Source organism: Pseudopodoces humilis, chromosome 16 (genome assembly GCF_049639895.1).
Source record: "Pseudopodoces humilis isolate 2021_Gansu_Grassland_sample_001 chromosome 16, ASM4963989v1, whole genome shotgun sequence".
NCBI classification, from domain to species: domain Eukaryota; kingdom Metazoa; phylum Chordata; class Aves; order Passeriformes; family Paridae; genus Pseudopodoces; species Pseudopodoces humilis.
This window is the reverse complement of record NC_142215.1, coordinates 16,990,529-17,012,491: the sequence shown is the minus strand read 5'-3', so window position 1 is coordinate 17,012,491 and position 21,963 is coordinate 16,990,529. Positions and strand designations below refer to the sequence as shown.

General features: G+C 41.5%; 2 protein-coding genes across 2 annotated transcripts; one reads left to right on the top strand and one right to left on the bottom strand.

Moving 5' to 3' along the window:
- The first annotated feature begins 5,732 nt into the window (after positions 1-5,732).
- SKIC8 (SKI8 subunit of superkiller complex) lies at positions 5,733-13,135 on the top strand. Its single transcript, XM_005521408.2, has 10 exons — positions 5,733-5,818; positions 5,924-5,951; positions 6,319-6,424; positions 7,350-7,522; positions 8,572-8,720; positions 9,042-9,135; positions 9,902-9,995; positions 10,645-10,737; positions 11,375-11,453; positions 12,856-13,135. The coding sequence occupies exons 1-10, from the start codon at positions 5,807-5,809 to the stop codon at positions 12,943-12,945; spliced, it is 918 nt and encodes a 305-aa protein (XP_005521465.1). The 5' UTR covers positions 5,733-5,806; the 3' UTR covers positions 12,946-13,135.
- Positions 13,136-13,667: 532 nt separating this feature from the next.
- Positions 13,668-19,651, bottom strand: DNAJA4 (DnaJ heat shock protein family (Hsp40) member A4). The gene is made up of 8 exons (XM_005521409.3): positions 19,498-19,651; positions 19,271-19,411; positions 17,589-17,769; positions 16,589-16,693; positions 15,626-15,853; positions 15,306-15,536; positions 14,690-14,790; positions 13,668-14,603 (listed from the first exon to the last, which is right to left on the bottom strand). The coding sequence occupies exons 2-8, from the start codon at positions 19,400-19,402 to the stop codon at positions 14,385-14,387; spliced, it is 1,197 nt and encodes a 398-aa protein (XP_005521466.1). The 5' UTR covers positions 19,403-19,411; positions 19,498-19,651; the 3' UTR covers positions 13,668-14,384.
- Between the last annotated feature and the right edge of the window lie 2,312 nt (positions 19,652-21,963).

Here is a 21,963-nt window from a genome sequence, read left to right as displayed (position 1 = left end):
AATTTTAGCAACTAAGTGGGCTATCACTCTAGAAAGAGAGTCTCTAAGCAGAATAAAGTTAATAACATTTTACAGTGGAGCAAATAACATATCCAGAGACTTGATCCATGTTGCCTTCATTTCATCCTTAGTGAATTGTAAATAGCTTGGTCAGGCAGAGAATGTTACACAGTAGGTGAAGGAAACCCCTTCCCTCCTCTCTGTCTCCCAGTTCAGCAGCCTATTCAAGCCTTTGTCTGTATGGATCAGAAAAAGAAAAAAAAGAAAAAACAAAAAGGTGCTTTCTCTTGTCTTCTTTACTATCACTCATCATAAGCTCAAGTGACCCAGATGCAGGTAGAGCCAGCATTCTGCGTAGAGAAGTGTAGGGCATCCCTGATGCCTTCCTCCTCCTGCTTGATGCTGTGAGAACAGCATCGTTCTTCACAGAGGCTGTGACTGCAGACATTCACCAGCACTTTAGGACTAAACAGCACTTGGCTGAGGATGGCACAGAAGGGCCTTCCATTACACATAATGTATGGGTACCAAAGTAAAAAGGACACAAATTCAGGCTTAGAAGAGTGCCTTAGATTACGTGGTCAATACTTAGTAGCTCACAGCTAAACAGCCAATTATTAATTGGCAACCAGAAGTGTTTTCCTAGAGCTCAAGTGGTTCAGTTTTGGTGCATAAGGTCATCAGGTCACCTCCAGCTGTCATGTGCATCTGAAGCCACAACAGCAAGGGATATACATTAAATTTGGAAAAAAAATGTGAAATTCATCATCCTGGAGAGAAGAGTTTTACTGCTAGACTTGATGTATGGGTTGAAACTTTGTGCTTTCTAGAAGTCAGTCCAAACTGCATGCATGATGTTTTAAAGGGCCTTACTTCAATCCTGACAAACAAGCACCAGATGTTTCTTTTATCGTAGTTGCATTCTACACGGTCATTCAACATTTCAGGCTCATGTTAAGGTCTGAGAAACTCTGATCCACCTCTTGCTCCTTAAAAAAAGAAAGCTGTGAGAGAGAATAAAATAAAGAATAAAATATGATAATTCTGATAAAGTAAATAAATGAACAACTGAAGTCTTTTCACTGGGAGAAAGATATAATAGGTAGAAAATAACATCTGTACTCAGTTATCATCAAGCACAGACCAACTGTTAGAAAATCTCTCATGAAGAACAATGACTTTTGCTCTTTTTTTGCTTATTTTATTATTCCTTTCAAAACAACTGTGCTCTGAAAGGTTCTCTTTGACTTATACATGCCATGAGCAGGAGGTTAAAAGGCCTGTAATTACATCTGACCATTCTAGATTCTCTTCAGGTGACAGTGGGGATGAGGTTCCTCCCATGAGGAAGTCTAGTTTTTAGGATTTATTTAATTAACTGTTCTATTTTTTTCTTTTCTTCCTAAAAGCAGCTGCTCATTCTCTCCAATCTCACTGTCCACCTTATCCATTCCAAAGGAATATGATCCATTCTGAAGTAAAGTACTCTCCAGGTCAAGCTTTCCCCTGATCAGAAGCCCACCAGGACACCTCGTCTTGCTGGAACTGCATAGTGCCAGCCAGAGAAAGAATTGTTCCTGCAAGTATTTTCATTCCTGTTAGGCTGAGTCTCTGGCAGTTTGGATTTTCCTTTCCATTTTTGTCTGTCCCAAGTGCTTTTCCTAGCTTGTTGAATAAATACATTTAAATACTTCCTTTCTTTTTAGCAAAACAATTTAGTATTTCAATGTAAACTTAAAGCAATGTCAGTGTGTAGGTACGCACTGAGCTAGAGCACATACCAAGAGGCTGAGAAACAGGTTCCATTCCTCAATCTACCACTGACTAAATTTGTCATCGTGCTTCAAATTTCACCCATTTGTGAAATGGGATAATGATCCTTCCTTAACTCACAGGGCAAGTCATTACTACTTGGACTTGGTTTCAGATTCTTGAAGAGCTTTTCCATTATATCATTTCCCTGTTTTGGCCAGCCCTTGGAGTACAGATGTGACTGTAGTTCCAACTCTATACCCTATAAGGTGTGATGGCTGGGTTTGGTGACACCACTTGCAACATGCAGGCCCTTTACAATGGATGTTTTTGGAAATAAAATAGGAACTTTTTTAAAGCAAAGCTTTTGTTTGAAACCCTTCAAACTTTAGGAAGGTTTATACTTGACTCCAGATCCCCAATTCAGCTGCTTGGGACCATCAAAGAGAAACCTATCAGTAAAAAAAGCATATGAAGTTACAAGAAAAGGGAAGAAAGGGGACAGCAGCTAACAAAAAGATGTAATAAAGAAATAAGTGAGCAGAGGAAAACTAACAAAAGCTCAAAGTTCATCAAACCTGCATGCAAGAAACTGGACTTGTGTCAAAAGTGGAACTGAAGACTGTATTAGGACTGGATTTTCTGTGGCTCTTGTCTTTTGCCTCAACTGCCCCCATGCTGATGCACTACAATGCTGACACACACAATACAAAAAGCTGTAGGTACTCTGAGTGACTTGATGGAGGCAGAGAACTGAAATGAATGAGCAAACAGTGCAAATGCCATTCCAATTCACTCCCAGGAAAGCAGTGCCTTAACGATTTCCTAGAGACACGGTAAGCAACAGAAGCAGAGGATTTTTCACTCCTGCCACAACTGTTCAGAACTGTCCAGACACAGAAGGATTTGAAATGATTAATGTTTCATTGTGAATGCCAACCTCCTGGAAAGAGGACAGAGATGTTCCTGCTGCTGCTGCTGCCCCACAAGAGGGAGGTGGTATACATGCACACACATACACACACACACACACACACACACACACACACATATATATATATATAAAAAAATCAGCACACAGGCTCTGTCACAAGTCACCCTTTGTTTCTGCAGCACCTGTGGGTGACCGATCCTACACTGAACCTTAAGATGGAAAAACAAACCCAAAACTGATGGATCAGTCCTGAAAGGAGCCTGGAATTGAATCCAGCTCTCTGCAGGTACCGTTGTAATACACAGTCCCTTTTCTAAACTGACATGGTCTGACATTAGTAACCACAAAAATACATATTACTCTATTATTCACTTTGGCAAACATCACCACATAACTTAAACACCATTCTCATCTTCCTCAAACCCACTAACAATTATTTAGTGTGGAGCAGGGAGAGAAGCTGACATGTCTGGTATTTGAAGGCTGAAGTGTTCATGTACTTGAAGAGCTGGAGCTTCCAGTTAATTATCTAACCTTCCTGTTTTATGGAAGTTCTTGTTTTATGTGCCTTCAAGACCTTAATGAATCAAAGCTTACCTGGCATTTGTCTCGTGTGTCAACCTGGTGTTGAACTGTGAATGTTGATCTGAACTGGGACTGGAACAGGCCACAATGGAGCTCAACCTGTGTTTTTAAATTGTCTTGCCCTCAATGTGCTCTCTGCAACTGGATTTTGTGCTGGGAAATGCCTTTTGCCATGTTAATGTGGCATCCAAAGTCCAGACCTAATTCACTTCTATGTGTAAGTACAATATGAGTGTGATCATAATAGTTTTTAATATGTCAGGTTTCTTTCCTGTAACATTGTTTTTAAAGCTGTCATTTGAACCCAGAGGCACTCCCAAGGCATTCTTGTGATTAGGGCTGAAATACCCATACTGACACAGTGCTCCAGAAAAAGGACAGACATACAGAAACCTGCTCTCAGTTACTATTCCACAGAGCCAATTTATCTGTAAATCAAACATGTGGAACACTTTGCTTCACATTATCCTCTTGATGCACCAAAGCAGCATCTAATCAGCTTTCACTCTAACAAATACAGATTTGTGTCAGAAGTGATGTAGGAAATAACCCACAATCTCACTCTGCCCTCTCACAGGAGAACAGGAACAATCTTTTCCCATGAAGGACTCATGTGTTCACTGTACAGAGTAAATACCAGTGCACAGAGGGAACTTTGCATGATATGTAACCTCTGGAGGGATTAGAAACACTTAGTCAAAGATTACGTTACAGTCCTGCAGTACTCTATACAGAACTGCAAGACCAAGCTTGATTATTTGAACATAAGGTGAAAGTAGTACATTCTAAGTGTACATTTAAATGGAAGAATTCTTAGAAGAACCCTGGTAAGAAACAGAATAACTTCTTTTACTTTTGGAGAATGCTTACCATTGCATCATTACTAATGAGAAGATGAGGATTTCTGAAATTCAGGACATTAAAGCTGTATGCCTTAAAATCTTCTCAAAGCTCAACCTAATCAGAGAACTAAAGATTCTCTGATTATATGTAATTATATGTAAGTCTGTAATTATGTGTAGGAGTTTTAGCCGGATTTTCATTCTTGACTGCAGAACTGTGTTAAGACACATTCAGAATTCCTGTTTTGGTTGTTACTCTGCTCTCTCAGACAAGTTCTGTTGATTTCAAAGAGCTTTGTGTACACATGAAAACTGATTAAGAACTGTGAAAGTCCACTGATTCTTGGTCTTTAATTTTAAGCCTCAGGGAATCTGATTTATTCTCCTGAACTTTAATTCTGACATTTTTTCCACTTCTAACTCAAGCAGAAGCAGCAACTTGAAAAACTTCAGTTTCCAAAACAAAAGTACCTTTTTTTTTTGGTTTGACACAGATGATTAGCAGGCAAACTTCCTTTCTGGAGCACAAGGAGTGGCTGAGGGCCCTATTTGGGCTCAAGCTGGAGGAGGCTCAGGGGGGACCTTCTTGCTCTCTGTAACTCCCTGATAGGAGGGTGTAGCCAGAAGAGGATCAGGCTCTTCTCCCAGGAAACAAGCGACTGGACCAGAGGAAACAGACTCAAGTTGTGTCAAAGGAGGTTCAGGCTGGACATCAGGAAGAATTTCTTCTTAGAAAAAGTGGTCAGGCATCGGAACGAGCTGCCCAGGGAGGTGGTGTTGTAATCATCCCTGAAGTGTTCAAGAAATGATCGGCTGTGGCACTTTGTGCTCTTGTCCAGTTGACAAGGTGATCAACCTAGGTTGGACTTGATGAGCTTGATGAGCAGGTCCCTTCCAACCTTAATGATTCTGTGATTCTGTGAAGTTAAAGCCATCTGTGCCGTGGTGAGAGCCATGTGCAGTGCCGCAGCCCCAGGAGCGTGGGGTCGGTGAGCGCTGTGCCTCCTGTGAGGCCCCTTGCCTCCTTCACACCTCGGACAAGAGGCAGCCAGCTCAGCCTTCCCTCAGGAGCTTCCTACACGGCTGGGCCGGCGGACCTGAACTCACCCCTCAGTCTGTGCCGTGTCCCACAGCTTACACCATCACTGCCATCGCAGCACCCTAGGGCATCGCTGGCACTGGTACCACACACTGAAAATCCTGGGGGCTTCTGACAGAGGTGGCGCGGGCCCCGTGCCCGGGGTTTCAATGGGTGAGTGTGAGGGAACGAGTGAGAGGCGGCAAGGAGGATAAAAACTGTGGCACACAACTGCGGGGGCCGGGGGCTAAGCCCCGCTGTCCCTGAGGGTCAGGAGGTGGCGCCGGGAATTCAGCCCCGCTGTCCCTGAGGGCGCTGAGGGTCAGGACACGGCGCCGGGAATTCAGCCCCGCTGGCCCTGAGGGCGCTGAGGGTCAGGACACGGCGCCGGGAATTCAGCCCCGATGTCCCAGAGGGCGCTGAGGGCGGCGCGCGCCCTTCCCGCCGGCGGGACGTGTCCGCCTGGGCCTCCCGGCCACAGGGCGGCGGCAGAGGGCGCGGAGCCGGAGGGGGCGGCGCTCTCGGTGGTTCCTGAGGTCATCAAGGCGCGACGGCGGAAGGAGCTGTGTCCAACTCCTTTCAGAGCGCTGCCGTCGGGATTGTTTTCAGAAAGACATGACCACACAGGTAATTAGTTAGCTAAGCTAACTGCCGGCTTGAGATGTGTGTGTATGTAAATATGTATATATATAGGCTGGTAATGTGTAATATTAATTATTTTTTTCTTTCTAGTACGGTATTCTCTTCAAGCAAGAGCAAGGTGAGCAAACGCTAACGGTATTAAACAGTGTTGGTGTTCTGGGGTGATATAAAGGTGGTAAAGGCAGGTATGTGAGGAGGTCTCCTGTGTGAGGAGACCTGGTTATGTTTATATTAGGCATTAATCTGAGTAACTCAAAGGTATCTGTGCTGCTTTTTCAGCAGTGATGCTGGTCGCATAATAGATTGCATGTTTTGGAAAAAAGTAAACAGTGACAAGGCTCTCGGAGCACTCAATAGACCTGAGGAGCAGGGGGGTCTCTTGGCAACATCACAGCTAGCCATTTCAGCATTACCAAATCTGGCTGTGATCTTCTGTCAAAAGAAAATACTTAGTTTTTAATTACTGTGTTTATATTCTCTTCTAGCTCACGATGATGCCATTTGGTCAGTTGCCTGGGGAAAAAATAAAAATGATGGGTCTGAAACAGTGATCTCTGGCTCTTTGGATGATCTGGTGAAGGTCTGGAAGTGGTAAGTACTCCATGTTAACCTGCGTTAGGCCTTGGAAATACTCTGTGTGGAACAGTCTTGAATTCCCACAGCCTGCAGGGATGTTAGAAGTTACCTTAGGGAAGAGGTAGCATGGCACACAGCTGCTTCTTTGAGCAAACTTATCTCCACTGGTGTGTGCTTTCTCTTGGAGTAGTGGCATGCAGGTGTGTGTAACTTTTCTCTAAGAACTCTGGATTTTTCTGGATCTTAAAACTAAGTATCAGAAAAAAGGGCACACACTCTGTATCTCAGACTCCAACATTGTGCTTTCATTTTCAAAGAATGAGAATGCTTTTGAAAATGCATGTTAGAGAATACTTTATGTGCTCCTAAACCAAAGAATAAGAAATGCATTTTCTGATGAGACAGTGCATTTGGAGATGTGTACTGTGAAAGTAATAATGGGAATAGTCAGAAAGAGGAAATTACATCTTTCTTTTTTATTGAAAAAAAGATCCTGATAATCCTTATGGAAGTGTGCTTTTGCAAAGAAGTTATTCTGTCTCTCAGGCAAAGCAGTGTGAAGGATGTGCTTCACTTCTGTGACAGGTTTAGCTTGGTTGGGGTGGCTGAAAATGTCAATCATGGCACTTCGTGCTGAGCTCACAGGTGAACATCAGCTCTGTGAGCACCCACAGACTGGTGTTTGATGCACATTTTTTGGTGGGATGGCTTCCAAACTTAGGATGAAGTACCTGCTTTGCAGGAATATTGTAAATTATTGATTTGTCAGTTCTTTAAGTACAGAGAGCTTGTGTGTAGCCCTTCACATTTCATGGGAGGACTTGGATCGCCTTGTGTTGAACAAATGAAGGAATGTGAATTGTTTGTTTTGTGTGAGGCTGGGGATCATTCAGCACCCCCAGCACTTCCTAACGAGGCTTTTCTTTCCCTTGCATCCAAGGAACGATGAAAAGCTGGATCTGCAGTGGACTCTGGAGGGTCACCAGCTGGGGGTGGTGTCTGTAGACATCAGCCACACGGGTGCCATTGCAGCATCCAGCTCCCTGGACGCCCACATTCGCCTTTGGGATTTAGAGACTGGCAAACAGATCAAGTCCATAGATGCTGGTCCTGGTAAGATACAGTGCTGAGCTTGGCTCTGCAGGACAACAGTGTGACTCTTCCTGGCAAATACTGAACACTGGGGGATTGGAGTGTATGAGCAGATTAAGGTCTTTGGGGAATTTAATCTTTTCTATATTTGCAGGAGTCTTAAAGGTTTTATGAACTCAACACAAAGCAGCATCAGACAATTTTACATTTATTTTTACACACTTCTTGTGCTTTCTCAGGTACACATAGTTGGCTTTTTGCTGTATGCATAAAGAATGGAAACCAGCTTGCTCTTACACATGTATTGGTGAAGGGATATTTGGAAGAAATAATTCAAGTACTTATTCAGATAGATCTAAAAAGGAGCTCTGGATATTCTTCATAACAGTGCAGTGAATTTCAACTGTGGATATGATCCTTTTTTATCCAGCATGTCCAATCCTGAGCAAGCAAGTCAAAACAGTTATCAATGGTAACAGTGGTAATGTTCTCCAAGCTGGAATTCAGGGCCTAAGGTCTTATTCCAAGTATTTAATGAGTCCACTGGGAGTCAAAAATTTAAGAACAGTCTTGCAGTGTTTTAGGAAATTAATATTAAGCTTTTAGGAAAAAAAAAAACCTGTGAATTATATTGTGCCAGATAAATACATTGCATTGCTATGAAGAATGATGGTTTTTTACATTCAGTTGCAGGAATGTTGTCTGTGTTACATTTGTGTATCTGCGTTTCTCCTGCATCTTCTGTGCTTTGCTACATACTAGTGTTACTTTTTTGGTAGTTTCAATTTTTTGGTACCAGGAAAAAAGTAAGAATTTAGACTTAACTGATGCAGTCTTAAATTCTAAATTGATTGTTACACGAGGGTCTCATAAGATCAGGGTCTTACTGGAAATGTAATCTTTTACTAAATGTAAGTAAATGGTTCAAGATATGCTCCATAGAAGGGGTAACTGATGGGCTTGTACACTCCTAGGGGCTTAAACAGCTAAACAGGTGCAGACAGAATTGCCACTGTTGAAGAAGAGCCAAGAACTGGATCCAGCTAACTGGTTTTTATTTTTTAATACAGTTGATGCTTGGTCCCTGGCTTTTTCGCCTGATTCCCAGTATCTTGCAACAGGAAGTCACGTGGGGAAAGTAAATATTTTCGGTGTTGAAACTGGAAAGAAAGAATATTCTCTGGACACCAGAGGAAAGTTCATCCTTAGCATTGCATATGTAAGAAGCACAGTTGATAATTCCTTACAAGAAATTGCTATTGCTGTAATATGTTGTAAATAGGTATTTTTGTTTCCCTCTATCAGTTTATCTCTACAATAATACTAAGTGACAGCCATAGTTCCAAATACAAATTGGGTGACATTTCCCCCCTGAACAGCTGGAAAATATATTTGGATCTTGCTTATAGTCTTCAGGATTTTTGGAGCCTAGGTATCTTGCAAAGATCATTATTTGTGAAAAGCTGCCAAGGGAATGTCAGGGCTTACATAGCATAAATGCACACAGATGTTGAATCACATTTTTTGTGTTTTATTACAGAGTCCAGATGGAAAATACTTGGCCAGTGGAGCAATAGATGGCATTATCAATATTTTTGATATTGCAACTGGAAAACTTCTGCATACGCTAGAAGGTATGGTTTGGTTGTTTGCAGTACCCAAATTCTGGCCTCATTTCTGACAAAATTAAAGGATATAATGCAAGTCAGAATAAGCTACAACAGCCATGGCAAAAGTGTGTTGACATTTTTGACCATTAGACAGTATTTAGTTATTTAGTGTGCTTTAACCTAAATCGTTTAAAATATTAGAGGCACACTGTAAACTCAGGCTTCCATCATAAATGCCTTTTTGAAAAGATACAGTCAATAATGCTTAACTAAATTTTTAAGTTGTAGCTCCTGGTATTGCAGAAAAGTACAAGGGCATGAAGCCAATTCAAATGTGTGCTGTCATGCATATGGTTTTTGTTTTTCTTTGGGTATTTGTTCTGAAGCTAGTTTTTGTTCTAAGAAATAACTCACCTTTTTATGTTGTAGAAGACATGCATTTTTTTCTAAGAGATAAATGGGCTTTTAATGTTTGTGAAGTTTCTGCCCAGTTGTAACCAAAACCCCAACCACATAAATATGCAATCATACTATAAAATATGACATAATTTCTAATAAAGACTCACAGCTGAAGGAAACTAGTTACTCTGTGTTGCAGACATGCCTTAACATATACACAGTTGAGAACTGCTGTCTGTTTCCACTTTCTGTTGTGGGAAGAAGCCTCTAGAGAGAAGGAGGCTTCAGAGGCTGCTGTCTCTGAGCAGGCAGTGCTGTTGTGGCACAGCTTGCTGAGCGCTGGCCTTAGTGAGAGGAATGCCAGTCCTGTTCTGTGTCCCTGTGCCTGCAGGCCACGCCATGCCTATCCGCTCGCTGACCTTCTCCCCTGACTCCCAGTTACTCGTCACCGCCTCTGACGATGGCTACATCAAAATCTACGACGTGTGAGTGGGGACTGCCAGCCCTGCTGGCAGGAGAATAACTGTTTAGAGAAGCTGATACTGTGAAACATAGATCAAACCCTCGGCTTTCCAGAATTCCTTTCAGCTTTTGGTGACTTTTTTATGTAAAAAATAATCTTAAATCATAAAATACTACATCCTTAGTTTTTAAAAGTGTAGAGGTAGAAAAAAGCTGTAACTTGAAAACAAATTGCTTTCCTCATATTTGCCTGTAGGCAATAAGCTAATTCTTCCATGTGTCTGTCCTGTGAACTTGTGTTCGCCCTTCCTAAACATCTGTTCTGTAGAGAAGAAATTATATTTATGACCTGTTTCTGTTGCATCTTGCAATACCTTGGAAGACCCTGGGGAGGAAAAGGCCCTGATTCAGTGGTCTTCACCTCCTAAACCTGTATTGCTTTGGCTTTGGTGAAACTATTTGTCCTCCAGTGTATCTCCTTTGTGTCTTCTTTTTATGTTAACTATTTGAAATGGAAAAGCAGGATCTGCTGTAACACCAGTTCAGCTTGGATGAACAAATGTCCAGAAGTCACCTTCCATTGAACCATTCTTGATTGTACTAGCCAGAGTATATTCCTGTTGCTTTTTCCCTGGAATTCACAGAGCAAATGCTGACATGTTCTTTCCACAGGCAACATGCAAACTTGGCTGGCACATTAAGTGGTCACGGCTCCTGGGTTTTAAATGTAGCGTTTTGTCCAGATGATACCCATTTTGTTTCCAGGTATTGAGGCTTTTTAATTGTTTATGATTACTGAAAAAAAAAAAAGATTTTAGAAGGGGAGATGGATCATAAGAATTAGGTGTGTGCAGTGGGGTCTGTAATGAAATAACATAAAATTTAAAGATTCAAGCCAATCTGTGATGTGATACCAGCTGCAGTGACAGCATTTTACAAAGTCATTCCACTGCAGTGTAGTTCCTGACAAGTGAATAACACCTAACCTAAGAGAAGGGCAGTTTGATTCTAAATAGCTGAGAAATTGCTGTTGAATCAAGAATTACAACCTAAACTACTAGTACATTAATCTACTCGAACTTCAGTATTAATTCTTAAAACAGCTGAGGGAGCTGGGGGGCCAAGTATATGTAACAGGAATTTCCTTATCCAAAGAACTTGCCTGAAATAATTTTTTGGCCAAAATGGGAGTCTTCATTTACACATTGCAGATGTTGAAAGAGTAAACTGATTTTAAAGGTAATGGAACCTGGTGGAAGAGGCAGTCCTTTGCTACTTCATCCCTGTATTTGATGGGTGAAAGAGGGTTTCTTATGTCTACCATATGAGACCCTCTCATGTTTGCATTAAACTTTAGTTAATCTATTAATTTAAACATTGATCATTATTATTTTTCTTTCAGTTCATCTGATAAAAGTGTAAAAGTTTGGGATGCTGGAACGAGGACCTGTGTCCATACTTTCTTTGATCACCAAGATCAGGTATGGCTACTATTCCCTAAGTCAGCATGTTCCCAGGAGAGCTTGGGTAGTTGTGCACATTTGTGCTTCATCTTGGTGCTTCAGCTCCAGACTTGCAGTAATGCAGCTTTAGCTTGCTGTAATGAAATTTTAGAAGTTGTGGTTATTTAGCACTTAATATTGAAGTAGTACTTCTAAGTGTATATGCTAATCTCTTCCAAGTAATTAACATTTTTCAAGCCAAATTAAAGGCAAGCCTGAGTGGCCTAAGTCTCACCAGACTCTGTTACCTTTGTCTCTGTTCTTATTTCTGTGACAGAAATAAGCACAGCATGTGCATATGTAATGGTGGAAATACTTATTTAAAAGGATGGAATTACCTAAACAGATGCTTTAAAGCAGCCTGGAAACTTGGGAGTTCTTCCTCCTCCATTGTCTGTAATAGTGTGGGGTTTTAATTTCTTGTTCAGTGATAGCTTGTTCAGTGAGGGAAGGACATTTACCCATTTACTCTTTGTCCAAATGTCAGGTGATAAATAGAACAATATTTTAATGGATCACTGAGCAAGAAACACAGCATATTCTTCCAGATTTTATTTGAATGTTTTCTTCCTTAGTACTTTCTTGCTGGTAACCTTTTCGGTTATCTATAGCTATGGGGGTTTTAATATTAAAGTACCAAGTGGTCCTTGATTTCCCCTGTTGTTTTGGCTGTTGTGTATAATCTCATTCAGTCTGTGGCAAACAGAGATGTATCAGTTACTGGGAATGCTGGGTTTGGGTATTAATGCTAAATAGCATACAAGATTGCCCAAAACATACTGTTGTCAAGGCACCCATTCTGCACTTCACGTTAACGTGCTGGGTAGCTTTCACCCTTCCTGATGTCATTCTGATGGAGATGGGTGTCACTTAAGAGCTTGTGTAACTGTCTTAAATCAGAGGACTGACCTGAATTCTTTCTAAATTTTGTACTGGTAGGTAAACAGTTCTCTGAAAGAGCTCAAGGATAAATTAGGTCATTCTTCAGTCTGTCATGATGTGTCATGACAAATACTTCCTCTCTTGCTTTCCTGTACTGTAAAATACTATTTTCAGAAAGGGCTAGAGGATGGACAAGCGTGAAGATGCTTGGGTTATTTATGCAAACTGGGGCAAGGACTCTTCAGCCCTGATCAAGTATCTTTGGCTAGTGTAACCACTTGTAACCCACTGTGGGTGGGAGTGGCTGTAGGAACTCATCAGGCTCCTAGAGGGCAGTGTCCTGCTCTGCTTCGGCAGCCCGAGCTGGTTAGAACTGCACCAGTTCTAATCAGGTGACTTTTAAATAATCCTTCCTCTACTGCTTGCAATAAATATGAGTGCCACAAAGATTATTTTTCTTTGTCCTTTCTTCATAAACTTGCATATGTCTTATTTACAGGTTTGGGGAGTGAAATACAATGGAAGTGGGTCCAAAATTGTGTCTGTTGGTGATGACCAAGAAATTCATATTTATGACTGTCCAGTTTAAATGTCTCGATTCAGATGCTTCAGTAAATCTCTTGTAGCAGTTACAAGGGACTGCTACTGTCTTATGTAAATTTCTAGTAAGATAAAAGCATTTCGTACTGATCAGCAAAACCTGATATCATCTAACTTTGATTTTGTTTAGCATAAGAAAATAAAGCCTTAATTTTTTAAAATAAAAGCTACAGCTCCAAGTCCTTGTGTCTTGATTCTTGGAAAAAAAGTATTTTTGGAAATATGTAGTCATGGGTGAAGTAACCGCTCAGTTAATCGCCCCTGCCTTTAAACATAAATAGACCAGAGCTGGAAAGCATGGGCTAAGTGTCACAGCAGCTTATTTTAGCAGAAGGAAAATGACTGAGGCTGTGTTATAGATTTGGGAAATGACAGCCTTGGCTTGTCCTGATGCTAAGACCAGTGACTGCAAGAGAAGCACTTAAGTTCAACACCTGTTTCAACAATTGCATGGTACATGGATATAGATCATTCATCATGCTTTAAAGTCACTAAAGGGAAGCACCTGCTTAATACAAACACTACCAGAAAATAAGTAGAAGGGAAAAAAGCTTTAATGGGATCAGTGTACTGTGCGATCATGTATGTTATAAAACAGCAGCAGTATACCCAATGCAGGTGGTTTCGGTTTATTCATTTTCATTAAGGCACAAGTATACAATGCCTAGGAGGAAGTCAAAACCCTATCTAGGGAAGGCTGAAATACAAAGCTTGAGCTTCTGAAAGGTCGAACTTTTATTTGGAAGTATTTGCTTGTAAGTAACATTAGAGGACAGCTTGTAACCTTAGGTCACACACAGAGAGGCAGCTGAAGGAATGCTACTCTCAACACACAGAACACAGGAAGAGGGCTATGAGGCAGAAACAAGGCCATGCACAAAATGCTTTTGAAATACAAAATGAGACAGGTGGGAGTGGTGCAGCTAACACAAAGCTTAATATTGAGAATAATCTAGACTACATGAGGAGTCTGAGCCTAGAAGAACTTGTTTAAACAAAGGGGGTTCCAGAGTGGCTTAGAAAAGAACAAGAGAAGCATGAGAAAAGGTGAAGTACTATTTATTAGAAGTTATTCTGCTATGTTTTATTCTATGAAATTAATTTTCCAATATGAAAGTATTTACATAAGACACTCCACTTAGCCTCTATCAATATTGCTGAAGTCTTATAGAAACAGCACAGGTGAAATTAATTGAGAACCTTCACAGCAAGGAAAATGCATACCAACTCAGTTGGTTCTCAGCTGTATGACATTTGCTTTATATAGAAAGACTACAAGAACACAATATAAATTAGTTACAAAAAGGTGATACTGACAGCGCAGCAACTCAATTTGCTGAACACAAAAACCACAAGCAGTGGCTATTACAGCCATGCAGTTTTCATTGTGAAAATTTACATCTTCAATGACATCCACTCCACCTTACTTTAAGATGTCTGACATTGTACTCCTGTTCTTGGACCCTCCTCATCTTCTTCATACGCTTCTCCCGCACTGTTACGGTAGGTTTGCTCATTTGGATCAAAATCTTCAAGGTCTACCTGGTCCATCTCATCTGTAACCATAACATCTTCTCGTGAAGGAAGCAGAGCCTCCAGCAGAGACAGTTTCTCCCTTGGGAGCCAGTAGTGCTCTGGAAACTGGACCTGTAATTTGACAGATTTTTTTTAAAATGAGTATTTATTCATATGCAAACATGAGTATATTGGCAATAGAAGAGCACACAGCTTACCAAAAATTGTATAATCAGACTGCCTTTGTCCATTGGAGATTTGTAGACCGGCATCCCTTCGTTGTAGATACACTTTAGATCACCATGTTTTATTACTTCACCTATGGAGGGGAGAACTTTTAAGTGTGCTGCTGTGATGGGACAGGCATTTCACAGCCACTCACAAGCAGTGTTCTCACAGCACCTCAGGGAGATCGTAACCAATTCACAGGAAAGAACTAAACCCAACCTGTACAGAACTAAGGCCATTTAGACTATTTCCCCTGCTGTTAAGAGAAATCAGCTTTTCTTGGCACAGCCTTCAGTGTGAATGAACAGAGAATTTAGTAGAATTTAAGGTTTTTGCCTCTTTAATTTTCCTGGCTATCCACTAGCTGGGGCTGAGGTTTATTAAGAAGTATTTGACAGCTTTAGTAATAACTCTGTGTGCTTTAGAAACAGCAACAACAACAAAGAACCGATTAAACTGAGTGCCTTGTAAACCTGGTTGCATCATCTAGTTAGAAAAAGGAAACCCCAAATAGGACACTTTTCCCCCCAAAACTCCAGTCCAGGTACAATTAAATACGCAATCACTTGATAGTTTACATAGTCTTAGAACTCTTAAAAGACATACCTGGCCTAGTAGATATGACAAGAACTCTGTTGTCCAGAGTTTCAATTGTCTTCCTGAAACCACATAAGGCCTCCGAGAGTTGAATTCTCATTTTTGTAATTAAGTCATGCCCTCGTCTCTGAAAGACACTGTGATCCTTTTGATCAAGCACAATTATGACATCACCAGGCTCCAAATCAGGCTCCTGGTCACCTTCTCCATGAAATACTATTTTCTGACCATCTTTCATACCTGAAGAAAAGAAATCCATTTATTCTCTGCAGAGCTATGGACTATTATAGACTATTATTAGGGAATCAGTACAAATATACAGTTCTTACCTTTATCAACATGAACTTCTATGATCTTTTTCTCTCTTACAACCTTACAGCCATTGCAGTTGTCACACCTGTCCTTCGGATTTATTCTTTCACCTTGGCCTTTGCATTCTGGACACACAGTTTGGATTTGCTGCACCATGCCAGGTCCAATCTGCTGAACTATAACTTGCATCCCTCTTCCTTTACACACAGGACATTTTTCAACTGCCCCTCTCTTTCCGCCATAACCTTTGACAAAAGAGTTAAATTGCATCTCAGTCTCAAAAAATTACAGTATCAGGCTGGAACTCGCTGACTCCAAGAGCATATTTAGAGTAACTTAAGAGTAGTTCAGTAATGGAATTTAGTTGTCATCACAAAACAAAGCCCACAAGCTGGAAGTCTCTACAAACAAAATGCTTATACAGCTTATTCTATTAGACTCTGCCTGCCCCCCCCAGTAAATCCTGGTTTCCAAGGAACTGTCAACATACCAAATTCAAGACATAAACATTCCATTAATACTTGGAAAAGAATCTGCTTACTAAATACTTAACAGAGTACTAAGACAGAAGACCATATTAAAATTTACCTCAAAGAGGACTGTCATTAGGGAGTACCTAGTAACCATAAAATTGGTAGCTTAACACAAGCCAGACTTCCACCCACAGCAATTAAAGAAGTTTTTAGAATAGACATCTCCATCCAAGTTCTAGGTGAAGGTAAGTTTAATTTAGGTACCCCTAACTGCAACTCACAGTGAGTTTTAGCTTGCTATTAGAACAATCAAATAGTAACACTGTGCTTGAGAGACTTACTCTTGAATAAGCATAAGAAGTAAACATACTGGGAGACTTTCAGGGATCAAGCAAAGAAAAAAGAGAAGAAAGCCTTCAGACTTTTTTCTCAGCCCCAGATAATCAACACACACACAAAAAAAAACCTTGAAGAGAGGTTTGAAACCACTACTTGTTTTTTTTTTACCTTCACACTTTGCACAAATAACATTCTTTTGCAGTGCCAGTTTCCTTGTAATACCATTATACAGGTCTTCAAGAGATACACCTAACTGGTGTACCACATTTTTGCCTTTAGAAAAAGAAAAGGGAAATATTAATACTTGTTTAGCTCTTGTGAACACAAATGTTCATGCATAGTCTCACTGAAGAAATGCAGAGTTCATTCCAAGCTTTGAACACAATTCAGCCCCCTTAAAAGCATGTGCAGTTCCATCAGCTTCCATTAAGCTCCACCCATTTATTTCCAAACATAAAAGTTGAGCTGTAATTAAGCAAATCATTAAAGCCACCCTATCCCTGCTCCTACTCCTGATTTTATAAGCTTGAAACAGCAAGATGCAAGGACACTACCAGCTTTACATCTATCAATTTAGAAGTTGCTATTTATGTCTGCCTATGAATTTTCATGCCACTTCATAGCATAATTTCAGTGATTTTACAGCAAGTTACTACTTGTGCCTTTAACAGGCATTGGGCATGAAAAAGACAAAAACCTTACTGTGCTTTTGGCAGCACATTGTACTCAGTTTCATGTGATTTTTCCCAAATATTTTAATGAGATTTAAAATTACTGAAGTTTAAGTTGATGGTGTCCTTTGAAGCAAGTTGCCCAAAAGCATATGAGCAAGTGAGGCACAGATTTAGAAAAAAGGTAACTTAAAGAGGTCTAAGTCAACTGCTAACTTACTCATGTTTCCCCCTCCCCTACAGACTACCCATTCCCCCTTCAACAAAAATAAATAGAACTTAGCAAAAAGATGGCTATGGCTAAGTAAGCCATGTTATCTACTTTATTAGAATCTTAATGCTAGAGTAACTAGAAAAATCATCATTTACTTATTCTATTGCTGCAACAAGTAATATCCACACTATGTAAGCTCATCAGAACAGCAATACCATAGCACAGGTGTTTTATGCTTAAGTGCATGGTTAAGAGTTTCTAGAACTTGTTTAGAACTGTGTACCTCTTCTCTCTCTATTCATTCGGCCTCCACCACCAAAGAACATGTCAAAGATGTCCATGGGTGAAGAGAAGCTGCCGCCACTCAGGCCTCCTTCTTTAATAGCCTGCTCCCCACCCTGGTCATAGAGGTCCCTTTTCTTTGGGTCCGACAGAACTTCATATGCCTGGGATATAAGTTTAAACTAAAAAGAAAAAAGAAGCTCTGAACAGCTATGACCAAGAGGAAAAGTAGCCCCTCTCACATACAACTCCATCTACAGATTGAGCCACTACAGCACCCTCTTATAGCATTTGTTTCCAAAAGGAAAATCCCTGGGTAACAGACTGTAATAGTACTTTTATCCAGGAAAACCACCCCTTTCCTCCCTCTCCCCCCACCTCCCAATGTTTTAAGTGGGCTTAATTCAGTCATATCCACCTTACCAGTAAGTATATGCCAGCTACATTGTGTTGATTGTGTTAGTTGCAACAGATACTATAACCTCTAACAAATCTATTTAGAAAGGAATATGGCACTATCCCTGAAGTCCTGCAGGTGCCCAGCTGCTCATGGCCACAGCACTGCTAGTCAGCCTAGACCTACACAGGGATCCTCCATGCCTGCTGAGCTGGGACATCCGCCTACAACAGATTTATGTGACCAGACACTGGCGTTGCTTACTCATCACAAACACAAGGATGTAAATACATATCAAAACACTCACTTTAACAAAACAATTATTGAATTTTCTTAAATAGCTATGAAGAACTTCCTATTACGGAGATTACCAACTGAATTTTTAAACACAATTTGCTATTACTTGAATGACCACTTCCACTTTAAACTTCATTTATTCCTGGCCATGTAAAGTGGTGTAAGCAAAAAAAGCAGGCCCAAAATAAAAGCAGGAAAAGTTACCTTTGACTAGGCTACTGCTCAAGTTCTGTAAATTAGCATTATAGACATATATATAGTAAATATAGTCCTTCTATTCCTATAATAAGGTATTAGCAGACCATTTTTAGATAAACAATCCCATCATTCATGTTTTCCACAGCACTCCAGTTGTGCTCGTTTATTATCCAAGCCAACACAGGCAGCTGAGCAGGTCAGTGCTGGTAGCATATAAAATACTTCTCGTGTAAGCAGTCCATTTTTCTCTGGAAAAAACCCATCCCGTTCAGAAACACAAATCCTCCAGCACAAAAGTGCTCGCAACTGGATCCACTACCAGCCTTTTCAACGTCTGAGAGCACAGCAGCCACTGGCACACTAGAAATCCTTCCAGCCTTGCCTGTTTTAACCAGCTCCAATAAGGACAACCTTCCACCCTCACTACGCGGAAACTGGTACACACCGCATCCAAAATGAAGAAATGCCGCATCCTCTTTGCCACAGCTGAGGCTCACAGGTCTGAACAGAGACCTGGAAATAGGGGAGCCTTCACGCACTACGCTCCACAAACAGCAAAGCAGAATTTAAACTACGATTGAGTGTACACTGGATTTAAAAACAGCTTGGCTATAGGGGACCCCCGGAGCCCCCGCGGGCGGCCCCACACAGCCTGCGGTGAGCCCGGCTCAGGGAAGGGCCGGACGGGGCCTGCCCCGCGCAGGGGCCGCAGGTGCCGCCGGGAACGCGGCCGCCTCACGATGGGTGGGTGGGTGGCCTACAGGCCTCGGCCCAGCCCCGGCCCCACGTACCCGCTCGCCCTCGCTGGGGTTCTTGTCGGGGTGGTACTTCAGCGCCAGCTTGCGGTAAGCGCGCTTGATCTCCTCGGAGGAGGCATTAGGCTTCACCTGCAGGATGTCGTAGTACTCCGTCTCCTTCACCATGGTGGGTGCCTGCGGGAGATCGCGCCGCGTTACCCCTGAGTCACCCCGCGCTCCCCCTCCCGGCGCCCCGCCGAGGCCCCGCGGGCCGCGCTCACCACCGCGGTTACTCCGCTGCAAGTAACGCTGCTGCCTCCGCTGCCCGCTCAGCGATCCCGGCGGCCCCGCCTCTTCCGCGGGCTTTATACGGGCCCCGGCCGAATCTTCTGGAATGACGCCGCGCGTGACGTCACAGGGTTGGAACGGTCTAGAACGGCGGCGCGTGACGTCACCTGCGGTGCGCGCAAGGGGCGGAGCCTCGTGTCTGGCCCGGGGTTTGTAGTCAGTGTTTAATTTGGGGCGGCACGGTTAAGCGTCGTGACTGGTTTTAATCGCTGAGTCCGTATAGCTGAGGCTCTCCCGGGGCCATGCCTGGCATTCCCTGAGTACAGCTCACACAAACCAGTACTCGCCAATGAGTACCGAGGAGTTGGCACTGGAAGGAAGCTGTAAATTATTATCTATGCCAATGTGGTAAAGCATGTCTATTCTCACCTTTCTTACTGTTAGATTTCTATGTAATACCATTTATCAATAAAAGTTCCAAAATAATTATAACTTTACTATATGGAAGCTTTAGGTGCACCTTCCATTTGGGTTAAAATGTGACTACTCTATGGAGTTAAAAATATATAAAAAAACACCCCATATTTTATACCTTTTCATTGTAGAAATAATCTGTTCAGTCTAATTCAGAAAGCTTCCACCTGTGTCAGCTTTAGACAAAAGGAAAATACCGTGGGCCCAGCAGGGGCTCGGTGTCCTCCTGAGGTACCGGGTTTCGCCTGAGGGGGCCTCTCACGGCCTCTGCCTCAGTTGGCGCTGCTTTCTCTCCCTGCTCTGTGAATTCCATTAATTCGATTCTGGGAGAACCTGGTGAGCACCCTGGTACAACCTGCCCCACGCTGTGTGTTAGATCTTGTTCGGGTTAATTAGTAGATGGCTCTCCTTATGCCTTGTTCCTCAGTATTTTGGGCCTTTTAAGTAAATTGGGCTAATGGTGTACCCCTGCTCTACCCTGAAGATTATAGATTTATTCTCCTCGGCTAAATCCTACTTTGACTTTAAACCTAATAGCATCATTGAGTAGGGACTATGTTGCTTGTGTCTTACTGACATACAGGATACATCTGTATAATGTTTCTTTTATAGCATGAAGGCTATTTAGCCTCTTCTCTTCTGGATTTGGGGGAGTAATCCTCAGGTAATAATTGATCTTGTGATAGGCCGTCTTCTTCCTGTCGAAGGCAACAGAACCAGGTAACCCATCTCTTGGAGGTGGGAGTGGAGAAGTGAATTTTAGAAGAGTGTATTTTAATGTTCATGTTACCTTTTAAGTGTAAAATAATCCTGCTGGGTGCTGTCTCCTTTCTGTCCTAGGCAGTACAAAAAGAACACATTGTTTCTTCTACTTGTTGGTCTATCACTGGAATGGCATCTTCTAAATGAGAACTCTCTCTATCTCTAGAGTTTTTGGAAGTACTTAAGATTAGAGCAAGACATCTCATGTGAAATATTTTAGCTTCTGATTGTTAGAAGCTCGTCATTATTGCTCTGTATCTGTTATTTGCCCTTTCCTCAAGGTGGTGTGCCTGGAGCAGACTTGGAAGCTGGGATAGTTTTCATCTTTCTCCACGTAACTGAAGGTCCTCAATTAATTATTTACTGCTCAGGAGGAAGGAGATAACAGGTACTTGTGTGCCCCTGAGCAAAAGCATATTTTCATAGAAGATAACAACTTACACTGAAAAATCTCAAGTGAAAAATACAGAAAAGCTGCATGAACTGAGAACAGATTTTGCTCAAACTGGAGTTGAATAGAAATGCTTACAAGCTGCTTTTTTATTCCAGGGAGCAGTTCTTATTCCTGGGAATAGTCTAAGGAAAGCAGGGCATCTCCTGTGATTATGATAACCCTAAGGTTCCAGTGTCCTGTCCTGCCAGCCACAGCCCAGGTAAAGAGTCAGGATGACTCTGAAGGAGAGCGCCCTGTTGTGTTGTCTAATAGTGAGAAATGGGGTAGGAAAAGCAGCAGTGTGGGATTGGAATGAAAATTTTTCATCATTTAGAGCTCTGGTGCCATTATAATGAACTTCCTACTGTATTTCAGGTAAATATTATTGGAAGATTGAATTAATACAATCTGATAATATTAAGCATATAAATTTACTGAAGGGGGGGACTAATTATAGAAAATCAACAGAAATATCAACAAAGGGAACAGTTCAAAACCACACAAAAGAGATCAGTGTTGGTAACTATTATTTTTCCTAAGCATAATTGTCAGCAGCTGGACATGTAAATCTGTGTTTTGCAATTGTGAAATTATATCAACAAGTAAATACAGAAACTATTTTCTAAAAATATTTATGATAAATTATTCTGTCAACTTGTAGGCCAAGAACTTTTTTAAGGCAAAGAAAGGCTTATTCTCATAATGGTCTTCACTTTAAAGATAAATTAGCTATAATCTGTAGTTCTGAACATAATATTTCCATTTAAGAAGAAACAATATATCTGTTTAT